We start from the raw sequence: 14,819 nt of genomic DNA on the forward strand, positions 1-14,819 counted from the left end.
TTATCTTAAGACCAATCATGACATTAAATGCATAACCACACTTGCACATTTTTCAAATGATCGGCGCAGGTAAGAGTTGTCTTGTGGAGGACAGAACATTCATTCTCACTCTCGCCTCCGACAACACACAAGGCAAGATCGTAGACTTGGTGTGAGTAGTGCAACTCTTAGCATGCAGAGCTGTGCATGAATTTTGTCACATCATGTGCAGATTGGCAACTTTGTTCAACTGAACCAAGGCACCAAATGTGGAAACAAATGGGAAATTAATTGTGCATCTGCACTCATGTGCAAAATTTATATCCAATGTGCATAATGTCCAATTTACATGTACATCCAACAGCTGTGCAACTCTATTTCGGCAGCCTTGAACTGAATGTATCTGTTCCACAGAAGACAAAAAGGTCCAGACACTTCTGTAGGGGAATTTATGCACATATAATGGCCCAAACAAACAGGCCAAAATAAAGCTGCTTCAGGTCACTTTGGAGGTATGCTGTTTAAATGACACAAGCATCTTAAGAGGCCAGAAGCTGTGCCAAAGCTGTGCTCTGGTCCTTAGGACTAGAGCATGGCCTTGGCACGGCTTCCGGCCTCTTAGGACGCATGCAGCATTTAAACAGCATACCTCCAAAGTGACCCGAAGTAGCTTTATTTTGGCCTGTCTGTTTGGGCCCTAAGTTTGTCAAGCTAATGCATGGTGCCCAGCAAAAGACTGAAAATACTTTCAACTCTTAAAAGCACATTGTTCCTGGGGAATTCCATTTCTCCTCCAGCTGCTGTGAAGATTGCAGCTAAGCTCAGAGCGGTGGACAGGGAAGCCCAAGGGATAGTGATGGGAGATGATATTACAATCCCTGTTGATCAAAACAGCCTTGGAGGTTTGACCTTGCAAAGCCCTGGCTCCGTTGCACCACTGACTGAACCTTTTTTGCGCATCAGATGAGTTAATGAGCTTGTTTTCCCTGGAATATAATCACAAAGAGCCCCCTTTTCTTGTTGAAAGTAGGAAAGTAGGTCTTTATTAAGAGAAATATAGTGAGATAGAAAGGCAAAAGAAATCTAGGTCTAACCAGAACGGCTAGATCTAGTGAAATCTAACCAGCTAGGCTAGGTCTGGATCTAGCGGGGTGAAAAGTCAGAGAACCATGAGACAGCCTAGATCTAGCTAGACTGAAGTAACAGGAACCTGGGCTTCTCCATTGCTCTTGGATCAAAGCTGAGGTGTCTTCCCCTCTTTGGAAGATCCAGAGAAACATGATGAGAAGCAGGAAAAATTGATGTCAGAAACCCTAAGAATATCAGTCTAGGTCAGAAGGAAGATCAACAGAAAAAGGACAGTCTAGGAAACCTGAGGAGGTCTAACTCTTTATCTAATCCAACCATACAAGTGCATGCAGTTTGAGTAGAAGTGGAGTTCTATTGCTACCATCTCTAACAGAGAGCATGCCAAAAAGCTATAGCTGTCTCAAGCTAGGAGAGGAAGACAAAACAGTAGTAAGCTTAGATGGTTGGTGGTAATTATTTGTTCTATTGTCTCAGAAGTATCCAAGAAAACAAATGCCAAGGGGCATGGTCCTTGCCACTGGGCAAAACTCTACACATTCATCATGAGAATGAGGTTGTGGAGCCACATGAACAAGAAGAAAGTTCCAAGGCTGGTGTGTTGGAATCTATCATTTCTTGTGTCATCTTTATGACCCTTCTGTCTTGTAGGCCGAAGGCAAAGGTATACTACAAGTTCTTTAGGAGGGTGGTGAGGGAGGGCATTGTAACTCAATGTATGTCCTAGATTCTATCCCTGGCAACACACCTACTTACTAAAGAGGCAGGTAGGGAATAATTATTGAAAATGGCTTCTCTGTTTTGTTGCTGACAGTAGTTAAAGGAATCTGTGCTGGCCAAGATGGACATATTACCTGACTTGGTACAGAAGGCAGCTTCTTACTGTCATAAGACTAGATTTGGGGAGGAGACGTTTTAAAAAACCAATAGACTAGAGAGCACCTTAGTTACCAAAAAGCACCTGAATTACTCCTGGTGTTAGGCAAACTATACGTAAATGGCCCACATTGACCAATAGATGGAAATGGGGGGATATTTTCAGGCTGAGCTGTGTCTCTCAGCCCCTTCTCTGGGTGCGAGGATGTTGTGATCCAGCATACAGAAATGTTACACTGTCTTCATTGGAAGTCTTGCCTTTATTATCATTGACTAAATCGAGTTAAATTATACCATTAATGTGCTCAGATTTTTCTTTTTTCTTGCAATCATTGCTTCAAGATGTGCTGGTGGTGGGGACAGAGATGCAGAAAAAGAAATCTGACCAAGGTACAATTTATGCCAGGCTCTCAACACCATGGCCAACAAGGCTAGGAGACTCAACAAAACCTCCATGCGCAGGAGCAGCGTTGGACGAGTGAGTTAAACAGCAAATGGAGAGCCATTATCTCCAAGGTTTCCCAAACTTATCACTGCTGGAAATAGGACTGAGGCAAGAGTCCCATGTTTTGATTTGGCCTGAAGGCTCTTATTTTCTTGGAAGCAAACATCAGGATCCTGTCAGTGTCTTATGCATGGATATATTCTCTTGCAGAAGTGGTTGGAAACTTTTGTTTGATGAGCAATGTCTGCATTCAGTTCAAGGTTGGGAAAGTGGAGTTGTACATCGGGTTCTTTGTGCATGGATGTCCATGTGCAACTGGTTGCATTCAGTTCCATGTATGGTGCCTTGGTTCTATTGTGCAACACTGTCATTCAACACAAGAACTGTATAACTCTGTGTGTGGAGACTGATAGTACTCAACACTGATGTATGATCTTGGCCAGGATCTTTGGCATTGTGCAGTATTGCTTCACGCTTTCCTTCTTCCTGTCTCCACCTTTCAGTTGATCCTTCCTGTCTCCTTGAGATCCACCAGTCTTAATAGATCCCTTTAACCCTCTTGTTCTCTGGATCGAAGGGGGATTTTGTGTGAGCTTTCGCTTGGTAGGCAACTCCCATCCTTTCCAACATGTATTTGCCGCTTTTCACAAAATCAGGGGTGGCCTGGAGAAGAGACAACACAAAACAATGACAACAACATTTCCATTATCATTATTTTTGCCTGAGAATCACCATGTGGAAGAAACCTGCCTTCTTTTCCTTTACCATCATGTAGTTTCTTGCTAAAATGTCTCAAATGGTTTCAAATGCCAAAGTAAATCCAATAAGACTTTTATATTTATGGTGCTGCCCTCTGACAGTTGGTTGCAACTAACCATTCGTCTCAAGGGATTACCTTTACCTTTACCTGTGACATGGGAAGAAACCAAATGCAGAGAAGGAACAAAATGCAAGCTGAAAATGGAATCTCCCCTCTTTAAAATCTCAGCATTTCTGACTTTAAACAGCAAGTTACCAAGCTCTTTCTTCCAAAGGGAATGTCAACTTTTCACAGATGAAAACTGGAACACCATAAGTTGGCAACCATCAGAGTACGGTCAAGATGATAAATGTTATGGATGAAGAACAACAGACAAGCTATGAGAGGCTGCAGGAGTTTTTTTCTCTCTGCAGTCCATCTCAAAATGGTGACAGGAAATGATGCAACATCACTTCTGGTCACCATTTTGAGAGGGACGGCAAAGGAAAATGGAGGTATTTGGTCTCTCTTGTGGGGAGTGTGGCCTACAGGACGGTCTGTTGGGTAAAACTGGCACATTCCCACACAGTCTAGTCAATGCCTGATGTAAATAAACCAGTGCAATGCAATGCAAATTTCCCAAAGGGAGAGGAGACATCCCTTCCTTCTCTGAGCAAAGGCCTCCGCCTTACTCTGTTGATTTAATTGACTAAGAAGGAGAAGGCTCAAGGAAACAGGCAGCATTATTACTAGGGGCACCCTGTCCAGATCCTCCGGGTGCCAGCATGCCAAGAAGAATCTAACACGACTAGAAAAGCAGCCACACTCATGCTGCCAGGAGGATATGTTTTGCAGAAGGACAAAATGCCTTCAACAAAGTCACATAATTCATTTTAGATTGCCAAATATTGTGTTTCCTATTTTTTATTTATTTAGAGTATTTCTGAGAGCCGGCATTGAGGTTTGAGTGTTGGTCCTGGAAACTAGGGACTGATTCCCTACTCAACCACGGAAACCCACTGGATGTCCTTGGCTGAGTCACATATTCTCAGCCCCTGAAAACCCTATGATAGGTTTGGCTTAGGGTCACCATAGGTTGGAAATTACTTGAAGGCATGCATAACAACAACAACCAGGTGTCAATTTTGCACAGAACAAGTTCCAAATTACACGTAGCCTTTGAAAACGGGGTGGCGTTTGAAGACTTTCTTGTAATGGGGGAAAAACTGCTAAAGTCACTCATTGCTTCTTTGGAGAAGAAACTTACTGAATAATTAGATGGCTAGTGTTCGTTCTATCTCTGTCACTGCACATCATTGCCATTTTCAGTGGTCCATCTCCTTCCCCTGCGTTCTCTTTGCTGACAGTGTCCATAAATATTCAAGACTTTCCTACCAAGCTCTTATAATCAAATACCCCCTTCCATCCTATTTGTTCTCCCCATGGCTGCAATTCACATGCAAATCAGACTTGAGTTATCATGCTGTTGGGCTGGGAAAAGTAAGCCCGCTATCCTTCCCACCCATTGAACATCTGGTCAATGAGCTGTGTGCATTTCTACAGGGCACACTGAGTGCCCAGTTTCCTACTGAGAGGAGGAAAAAGTATGATAGTAGCAGCACAACGGGATCAGGGTTCACTTGGAGAGAGGCTGAGCCCTTGTCATGCATGCTTCAATTGTGGGTTGCCCGGAGAGCCATTGTGGTTTGAATGCTGGACTATGATTCTGGAGACCAGGGTTCGAATCCTCCACTCAGCCATGGAAACCCACTGGGTGACTTTGGGCAAGTCACGGTCTCTGAGCCTCAGGGGAAGGCAATGGCAAACTGTCTCTGAACAAATCTTGCCAAGAAAACCCTGTGATAGGTTACCCTTAGGGTCAGCATAAGTCAAAAACTACTTGAAGGCACACAGCAATAACAACACAACATTGCCCAGAGTGATGCTAGTGGTTTTTTGAGGCAGGGGGCCCTCCTGACAAATACCAGGGCTTCTGTCACCTCCAAGATATTTTATGTGGATATCAAAAATGATATAATTTTTGAGAGATAATTTGGAAAAGAAAATTAATAATGTTGTTAAGGTGGCTCGTACATAAAGGTGGCCGAGGGGGCTTCTACATCAGTGGGGCAGCGAATCCGGTCTAGGTCTAGGTCTTGGTCTGAAGCTTAAAGAGCTGCTAAGATGCTGCAACTATTTGGCAGAACCTTCGATAGATCCTTCAGACCAGAATCCAGAGACAATTAGCTGGATGCATCTTTGCTTTCCCCCCTTCACTCCACCAACACAAAAATAGATGTTTGGGGAGGCTGCCACATTGAAAAGGTGGGTAGTGGGGAACTCCCACTGGGAGAAAATTGTAGCTACATGCCAGATACCCATCTCCCATTGCAACGTCTTGGCCAATATCTCGAAAAGGGTTTTTAGATGCTTTGCCAATATTATTTCACTGATCTTTCAATTCAAGGATGATAAACCAAGGTGGGAAAACCCACTTATATTTGACTGATAGCCCCTGAATTCACAGAAGGACTTGGCCCGGTTTAAAAACAAACTATAGACAAACCGATATTATTTTGTTTCATAACTGTGGAGTGTGTTCCTAGTCCCGAGCCCTTTGGACACATCCATCTGGTCCCAAACAAACTGTCAAGAGTTTTCAGCTTCACCAACACATCCCTAGTACTCTGTCCTTCCTCTTCCCCCACTACTACTTCAAGGCCAAGATTTCTCTTTTTGCTCCAGGCTGCCTGTCACATTAGGAGACTGCCAGCAAAGAGAGGGAAACAGAAGCAATCCAATGCACAGGAATAACTAGCAAAAGTTCTTCCCCCAGTTGCTAGAGTCATTCCAATGCTGGAGGGCTCCGCTTCTCCTTCTGAACATGAGAAAGGCTGAAGAAAAGGGAAAAGACACAGGAGCAGCTATGAATGGTAGAACTGAAGACCACCGGCTAGCTGTTGGTTAGCTGGAATCCTGTTGGAGACATATGTGTATGCAACCTGGAGTTATGCATGTACACCTCTTATTTGGGATGTTGTGGAAGGAGCTATTCATTACCTCCTTGTGCAATGTTCAAGACCTACCCTTGAAAAGCTCTGAGTTGCTGCTGCAACTGCTTACTAGCCAGGGTTGAGGAACACAACAGACAATTCTGGGGCCTAATTGATTTTATGAAGCCTTTCTATACACCTGATTTTCTATTAATTTTAACCTCTTGGAATGCTAATAGCTGTCTTTGTTGTTGTTGTTGTTGTGTGCCTTCAAGTCATTTCCAACTTATGATGACTCTAAGGTGATCCTATAGTGCTACACACTCCCTCGGAGTGTAGAGGAGTCTCCTTCCTTAGAGGTCTTTAAACAGAGGCTGGATGGCCATCTGTCACGGATGCTTTGATTGTGGTTTCCTGCATGGTGGGGGGTTGGAATGGATGGCCCTTGGGGTACTTCTAGCCTCTATACAAGTGGAGAGATGACTATCTTAGAAGGTTCCTTGCCCAGATCTCCCTGCATCTTCATGTGAGACATTGCCATACTCACCGGTCCTCCATCAGGATCCCGGATGTAGCCATAGGCGATTGTTTTGTTGATAGCATGCCCAAAGTCTGCCCTGCGGATATGCCCGACAACTTTGTTGTTTCTCCAGATGGCTTCCAACCCAAACATGGGCACCTTTCTATGGGACCCAGACAAAACAATATGTCAGAGATGTAAATAGTTGGGTATAATGTGCCAGTGGCATAGTGAATCTGCTCTGAGCTTTAAGGAGCTGTCCAAAGTACTCTACTTATTTTGGGGACTGGATTCCACACAATGGTTTCCATATTACAGGATATGGTGACTCTATTCAAGGTACATTTTATTCTAGGTTTTTATTCCCATATCCATCCATGGTGTTGAAATTGCTCTGGGTGTACCATTCAGTACTTTAGATAAGTCCTGAAAGCATTATTATGATCCTACAGTAGCTCACACTAATTTAATTCAAACTTCAGGAGAAGGGGAGAGAGAGTAGGGAGTAGAGAAAATTTCCCTCTTGCAAATATACTTTTACTTATCTTTTTCTTTAATTGTTCACACTTCAAATGCCCTTTGAAATCACATGTTTTGTATGAAAACTTTGCCTTGGGATTCAAGGGCTGTTACCATCTCATGCTTGTTTTGCCAGACTTCCGATATGGCCAGAAATGCTCCAATGCTGCTGCAGGTCATTACAAAATACAGCCAGTGCTTAATAATGTTGCACATTGACTGTCAGATATTGTTAAAAGGGGAAGGTCACTGCTCAATAACCTTTAGATAAAGCCAGTGGTGGAATTAAGAAGACATGCCAATTATTATATACTATCTAATATCAATCATAAGAATCAAATAGTACAGGATGCTTGTCGTGGTTGCATGCCTTTAAGTCCTTTCTGAATTATGGCAACCCTAAATTGGCTCTATCACAGAGTTTTCTTGGCAAGTTTTATTCTGAGGAGGTTTGTCATTGCCACCTTCTGAGTGTGAGAAAATGTGACTTGCCCAAGATCGCTCAGTGAGATTCCATGACTAAATGGGATGTGAATTTTGGTCTCCCAGAGTCCTAGTCCAACACACAAACCACTAAACCACAATGACTCTTGGGCTGCATCTACACTGCAGAATAAATCTAATCTGACATGTTTTGACAGACATGGCATCCTGTGCTCAACAGATTTATTGCTGACTGCTAATTCAATATGTAAAGACAGTGTGGTGTAGTGCTTTGAGTGTTGGACTATGACTCTGGAGACCTCCATTTGATTCCTTGTTCAGCCATGAAACCCACTGGGTGACTTAGACAAGTCACACTCTTGCAGCCTCAGAGGAACGCAATGGCAAACCTCCTCTAAACAAATCTTGCGAAGAAAACCCCATGATAGGGTTGCCTTAGGGTGGTCATAAGTTGAAAATGACTGGAAGGCACGCAACATCACTGCCACCGCCAATTCAACATTGAACTGATTCAATGATTCTAGTTGGGACTAATAATAGGATTCAGGCTAGCGATGTCTGCTACGTACTACTCACTCATCTATGGTGAAACAGACGAGACGGCGGGATATTCCGGCTGCTTTCTGGGCTTCTACAGCTTCACGCCCAAGGAAAGGGATTTCCGACTTCAGCTTGCATGTGAAGGCCAGGCCTGCCTCAAGGGGACTGTCATCAGGCCGGAGGTCTGCATGCCAGTGTCTGTAACCTAGGGATAGAATTCTTCAGTACATTTTAATTCTTGAAGGAAGCAATGAGCTTTTCAAAGCAATTTACTTTGTGCTGTGAAAAAGTACTTGAAAACTGCATAGTTTTAAAAGACTATTGTGAATGAGGAGGCCAACCTGGCATGCAACGTGGGCTACTGTGTTAGTGAGCAGGTGAGGAAAAATAGACAAGGGGAAGGAGTAGCTGTGGTCTATAAAGATGATCTTAACCTGATTAGACTACCTATTTGGAAATTGAATTACACTGAAGGTCTATACCTGAGTCTGAAGAACAGGGATAGATGGAATTCTGTTAGTGTCCCAGCCACCTTGCTGCCTATCAGACCTCCTGGCTGAGCTACAGCACTTGTCTTGGAGTTGATGTTGGAGTTGTCCAAACTTTTGGTCTTGGGCGACTTCAACATCCCATTTGAGGCCACTCTGTCGGATGCAGCTCAGGAGTTCATGATGTCCATGACAAACATGGGCCTATTCCAATGGGTTTCACAGTCCATACACTCAGGAGATCATACCCTTGATGGTGTTTTCATTTCGGAGCAGATGGATCTATGGGCAGAGGTGATTAATACTTCTGAGTTGTCATGGACAGATAATTTTCTGGTCAGAGTTAACGTCACAACTATTGTCTGTTCCTATGACAATAAAGATGGCCCACCTTTAAAGACTAAAGGATTCTTCAGGATTCCAAAAAGCCTTACAGAGTTTTATAGCTGTTATCACTGATGATCCTATGGAAGCCCTGGTCAAGAGACAGAATCAAGATATGACTAGGGCTACAAACTGGTAAACTCAAGGCTGGACTTTTGCAACATACTGTATATTGGGCTACCTCTGTGCCAAGTTCAGAAACTTACGTTAGTGCAGAACATGGCAGCCACGTTTGCTCATCTTGGCTTCTAGTTAGAGGTCAGGCCTGATTTGCTCTAGGATCCATTCCTCCTCCTTTAGTGGGCCAAAATTTGGGTTACCAATAATAGACCCATGACTCGCATGTGGCCTCCTTGTCTGTTTTTGCTCCGAAAATATGGCAACAATTTTAGCAATGGTTTTGAGATGCCTCCCTTCATTTCCTCAATGGATCTTGGCACATTTCCCTTCTCTTGAGTTTTGCTGCCAGTATTTTGATTCCATTTGCATAGTCCTGGTGTGTTGCGGTGGTTAAGAAGGCTTAGCATGATCCAAAATGGCAGCACTCATGACTTTCAGAGGGATGTGATTATCCAGCATTATCCAGGCAGATAAGCCAGGAATTCAAGCAGGATTTCAGGATACACTTCTTTTCCATTTCAGGTTTGACAGAGACTTTCAAAGAACAGGTCAGTTTCAAGGGAAAAAATGAAATAAAATAAAGGTTCTCTGCAGTTACTTCTGGATCCTTGGACAATAACAAAGGTCTTTACAAAATTTGGACTTCAGCTCACAGAATTATCAATTCAGAATCAATGATTGAGGCACTCTGGAAGCTGTAATAACTGGCAAAGTAACCTTTCCAAACTCTGGATTATATATTCATTGGCAGCAGTCATCACCCACCCCTTGCAAACAGAAATAAATGCTTCCTTCCAAAAACCTTTCTCAATGCTGAGTGAATCGATGGCTCTGTAGCCTGCATTCATGATGCCATGCTTGGCACCAGCTTTCATGACCAAACGGTAGACCCTCACGCAGTGCTCTTTGGGGACGTGGAGCTCCCATCCCATCTCTCCCACAAATGACAACCTCATGGCACGGACCTGGAGGATGGAGACAGTAAGAGGGTATAGGAGGAGGAGAAAGAGGGAAGGAAGAAGAAGGGTCAGTGTGAAATTGCAAATGAACTGTCTCCAAAAAAGGTGCCTAGTTCAATGCTCACCCTTGTTTTCCCCCCATATATCCTAGTCTGTGACTGTTGCACTTCCATCACTAACAACTGCCTCAAGATCTCCCATTCCTTTAGGCCACATGCCAAATAAATGGGTTCTGGTAATAATTTAAACTGACTTTTAGAAATCTTTCCCTTCTAAATTCCCAGAACACTAATCTATCTCTCTTATTCTCTCTCTCTCACATATGCACATCTAGGATTTTTGTCCAGTTACTTGTTTTCTCCCTGATATTCCCATAGCCCATCTCAGGGTAGCTTTAGGTCTTAACCTTCTGATGGTGGGCCAATTGGTGGCACAGCCATATGACTCTGCATTTCCACAACAATTGAGTTAACACAATGGAACATTACGCAGGCAGTTCTACTTCATCCGTTGTTCTTCCAGTTATGTGAAAACCCTTGCATTTTTAAACTAGCAGATTTATTTCACAGCCTCAAGTCCCATCAGATCTCTGGAACACAACAACACAGTGACAATAAGACCAGTACAAAGGGGCCCCCTGGCACATGTGTGCGCATGTCCCTGTGTAAGGTAGGGGAACATTATGATCCCCTGCTAGCAGCCGCTCTGCAAAATGGAGCTGTCAGCTCGGCTCAGTCTGAGCCTTCTCCAGAGATGCTCATTTAACATGACACGGTGCATTAATCTAGATTAGCCAGATGAAATATTCATGGCTCATAACGGAGAAGAGTTATTCAAATCTATTGCTTAAGAACAGGAGACAAAGCAAGACATGGCAGGAAGTGTCAGTGACAAGTGTTGTTTGGCCATATGTGGCTTCTCCCCTCAGCCGATGCTGAGTGCATGTCAAGATCTCAAAGCACCAAATGGCATCGTTCTAATCTCTTCAACAAACCCTGAGCACCCTATAGTATAAGAACAGTTATGTTTCTTCTACTACTACTTAGAAATGAGGGAAATAACCCAAGATTGTACTGGGTGTCATGCTTTCTTTGGTAGTCTACCTCAGACACTGGCAATAGCCATGTGGAAGAGGGTCTTGGTTTCCAGGCTTCAAGGATGGAGAGAATGTGGCCGGTGGCCTATTTGAAGCCCCAAGCCCACATTTTTGGCCCTTGAAATTCCCGCATTTCCCCCAAGTCACCACAAACACATGAAAACTAAAGTGGTGGAGAGTCCAGCCATGTAGAAGTGGTGGTTTGTGTTGGAGATAGCCTGAAACTCTATGATAGAGTGCATATTCTCTCTCTAGGGGAGTTTGGAGTGCATGTTTGTGATAAACCTTTCCAAACACAGGTTCAGAACAATGGTTCTCAACCTTGGGTCCTCCCAAGCATTTGAGACTTCAGCTCCCAGAATACCTGATCATTTGGGCAAGCTGGCTGAGACTTCTAGGCATTGAGGTCCAAAGCATTAGAAGAGCCAAAGGTCGAGAACCACTGCTGCAGAGCCATCCAAGCACCTATAAATCCCCACGAGCCATTGAACATGTTGAACTTTAGCCTCCAAACAGGTTCAGTGCTTTGGATAGCTCTTTTAAAGTCTGTAATATAACCCAAACCAGATCCATTGTACTCCTAACATGGAAGCCTCCAACTGGGAGGAACTGATGTCTGCACAATGGCTTTCCTCCTCTGTCAGATGATGCACCAATTTCCATTCTTGCCTTGGAAGTGAACACTGTGTAGGCTGCCAGGGTGACGACATGTCAGCGTGCCTGGCATGTTACCACACAACCTCCCACGAAGAGTTACAAGAGCAACCCTTTGGCTCAGTTATAGCAAGCTGAAGATGAAGTGTCCTCACCGTGCCTTGAGTGCAAGAAACATTTGCAACCTCAAGATGACTTGGTGATGCTCACATTTTCCTGCTGCTGGCATGTTTCAGTGTCTGCTTTTTTGCTTTTCATATATATATATATATATATATATATATTGAAAAGTCTGGCCATCACCTTTATTTTTCGGCTGTAGCTTCATCAACCCAATCTCCGGTGGATTAAAGAGTGGAAAGGGAAATGGTTCAACTCCCTTCACTCTCTTGCCTGGCAAAGTTCCACACGATGTCAACCTCCAGTGTTACACTGCACTGCCAGGACTATGGTGACAGCTCTTGGTGTGCAACTCTATTGTCAGGGATCCCAAAATAAACTCACAATACCTTTTCTATTTTCTACTCTATTGTTGCAGAGGGAGTCGCTCTTCAAAAGATGGCATTATACTCCAGTCACTTTTAATGCAGATCTGTCTTAGCAGAAGTAAGATGGGATGGCAGCTGGCTGGCTGGGATGTGTGTGTGTGTGTGTGTGTGTGTGTGTGTGTGTGTTAGAATCACACCCTCATTTGTCTTTCTTCAGTCCACCACCTAATCTCTGTGGCTGCCATCTCTCCCTCTTCCAACCCCAACTGGATGACGCTTTAACTTTCCCAGCAGGCAGAAATTCAACAGGTGTAGTCCTGTCTATTGCTGTCTGTCCATGGTCAGAAAATCAAGAAACCACCACCTACTTCTGCTAAAGGCATGTATCCAATCCAATCTAATACAATATTGCATTGCATGTATCCTTTGTTGGTTGTTTGACCGGTTGTAAGGCTCTGTGGGCATATGAAGGTGATGGTCACTTCCAACTTATGGTGACCCAAAGGCGACCTTATCATGGGGTTTTTTTTGGCAAGATTTGTTCAAAGAGGGTTTGCTATTGCCATTCTCAGAGGCTGAGAGAATGTGACTTGCCCAAGATCATCCAGTGGGTTTACATGGCTGAGATGGGATTTGCGCCCTCATCTGCAGAGTCATAGACCAATGCTCAAACCACCACACCACGCTGGCCCTATTGGAAAGCCACCAAGAAGACAAGAGGATTCTGCCGGGTGAGACAAGGCAATGATTTGGAGGAAATCACACACATAAAAAAAGATTCCCACATTATTTTCTTGGGATCTTTTGGGCTGCAGGGACCTCCTTCCATGACACATCCAAGAAGAAATCACATTTAAGAGCTGGGAAGGGTCATCCAAGCGAGCTTCCCTCAATCTCCAAGTGATACACATGGACCGTCTGGTTTTCTTTCTTGGATCTGCGTCTGTGGAGTGTGCATACTGGATGGCTGAGGTCATGGCGGACCTGTCATGTCATCTGAGGTGCTTTATCATGATTAAAATCTGTGGTGTCCTCCTCCCACGGGGTCACAGAGACTTGTGTGTGGTTCCTTCCCTGCCTCTCCCACTTTCCTACATCTGCTTGGCTAGGAAGCCAGTTATCTTCATGAAAAACACATGCCTGGACTGGAGACCAGCAGCTGGAGCATTCGGAGATGGACCGGTGAGTGTGACCTTCTGGAAAGTTCTACCTCCTGGCCAGATAAACCTCCAGAGACACCAGCATCCCAACATGTGGGACTTAAGAAACCCTCCCCATTCAGCTTAGCACATTCTGCACAACACAAAAAACACACACAGCCTTCTCAGGTGTTTTTTGAATGGGCAAAATGTGGCCCTGGGACCATACGTGACCCTCCACCAAGGCTGTTTTTTGCATGTAGACTCCTCCATGGTTGTCTGTTTTTTTTTTCCTGGCACAATAAAATGAATGAATTGTCTCTCTTGGCAGTTGCAAAGAACAATAATTTTATAGGTTGCAGGATTCCCCTTGCAGTCCAATATGAAAAAATTATCCCCATTTTTGGAAAAACCAGAAGTGGACTTCTGGCCAGTTCTAGGGGTGTTTGGGGCATGTCTCTGGGACTCTTGGAGAGTCCCAGAGAACAAAATTGACTTCCAAGCCCACTACAGTCTCCCAGCCCTGATTTATAGTATTGTGTGGACTAAGATTGCCAGTTCAGGATTGCCCGTAGGTTTCCAGGACAAAATCTGAGATCTAGAGATGGTCCTTGTGATGCCATTCAGCATTAAGTACCAACTATGACTCTGGGGACCAGGTGTCGATTCCCCACTCGGCCATGAAACCCCAAGACACTCTAGTTTACTTGCATCTATTGTATGCCATCTTAAAACAGAAAGATTTTCAAGAAGAAATAGAGGTTAATGGAGGCTTTTGATAACCTGGGGAAAAGTCACTAAGGTTCCCGGATGAGGTGTCAGGTGGATGGGAGGATGCAGAGGCCTACCGTGCAACCTGCTATCTTCACCAGCTTGTGTGTGGAGAAAGGGAAAGCCTTGTCACTGAGATCCGTGTCTAGAACCTCCTGCAGGACTTCGCGGCTGTGAAGAAGGGGGAAAACCATTGTGAAGAGAATACCTCAATCAACAGTCCAAGAACAGTCCAGTTCCCTCTTACTTGCTCCCTGATAAGGCTGTTAGTTTTTCAAAATGGTGTCACTGAAGACCTTCCCATATGCCTGCCAAGGACAACCTTTCAGGCTTATTTAAGCAGAACATGACAACCAACTATCCAAGAACTGTCCCATTCCCACCCACCACCAGCCTTTCTTTCTCTCTCTCACACACATTTCTCATGTCTATAATCCTTGATAGGACTCTTTATCCTTCAAAATGGCATCTTAAAAACCATCTCATCTCCCTACCAAAGACAGCCTTTCATATTTATCTGAGGAGAACAACTGTCCAAGAAGAGTCTCATCCACTGCTACTCTCTTTCTATCTTACACA

The 14,819-nt window shown here is 44.1% G+C and overlaps 1 protein-coding gene across 1 annotated transcript in view; it reads right to left on the minus strand.

Moving 5' to 3' along the window:
• Positions 1 to 634: 634 nt before the first annotated feature.
• LOC149308099 (sarcosine dehydrogenase, mitochondrial-like) overlaps positions 635 to 14,819 on the minus strand; it is a 35,335-nt gene continuing 21,150 nt past the window's right edge. The window contains exons 17-21 of the mRNA XM_089535074.1: positions 14,318 to 14,411; positions 9,936 to 10,098; positions 8,178 to 8,346; positions 6,666 to 6,801; positions 635 to 3,049 (exon numbers count right to left, since the gene is read on the minus strand). Coding sequence (XP_089391200.1) covers positions 2,924 to 3,049; positions 6,666 to 6,801; positions 8,178 to 8,346; positions 9,936 to 10,098; positions 14,318 to 14,411 — 688 coding nt within the window. The 3' untranslated portion in view covers positions 635 to 2,923. The remainder of the gene's footprint in view (positions 3,050 to 6,665; positions 6,802 to 8,177; positions 8,347 to 9,935; positions 10,099 to 14,317; positions 14,412 to 14,819) is intronic.

The sequence above is a fragment of the Sceloporus occidentalis genome, unplaced genomic scaffold (assembly GCF_023333645.1).
Source record: "Sceloporus occidentalis isolate IW3139 unplaced genomic scaffold, rSceOcc1.0.p SCAF_8, whole genome shotgun sequence".
Taxonomy (NCBI): Eukaryota; Metazoa; Chordata; class Lepidosauria; order Squamata; family Phrynosomatidae; genus Sceloporus; species Sceloporus occidentalis.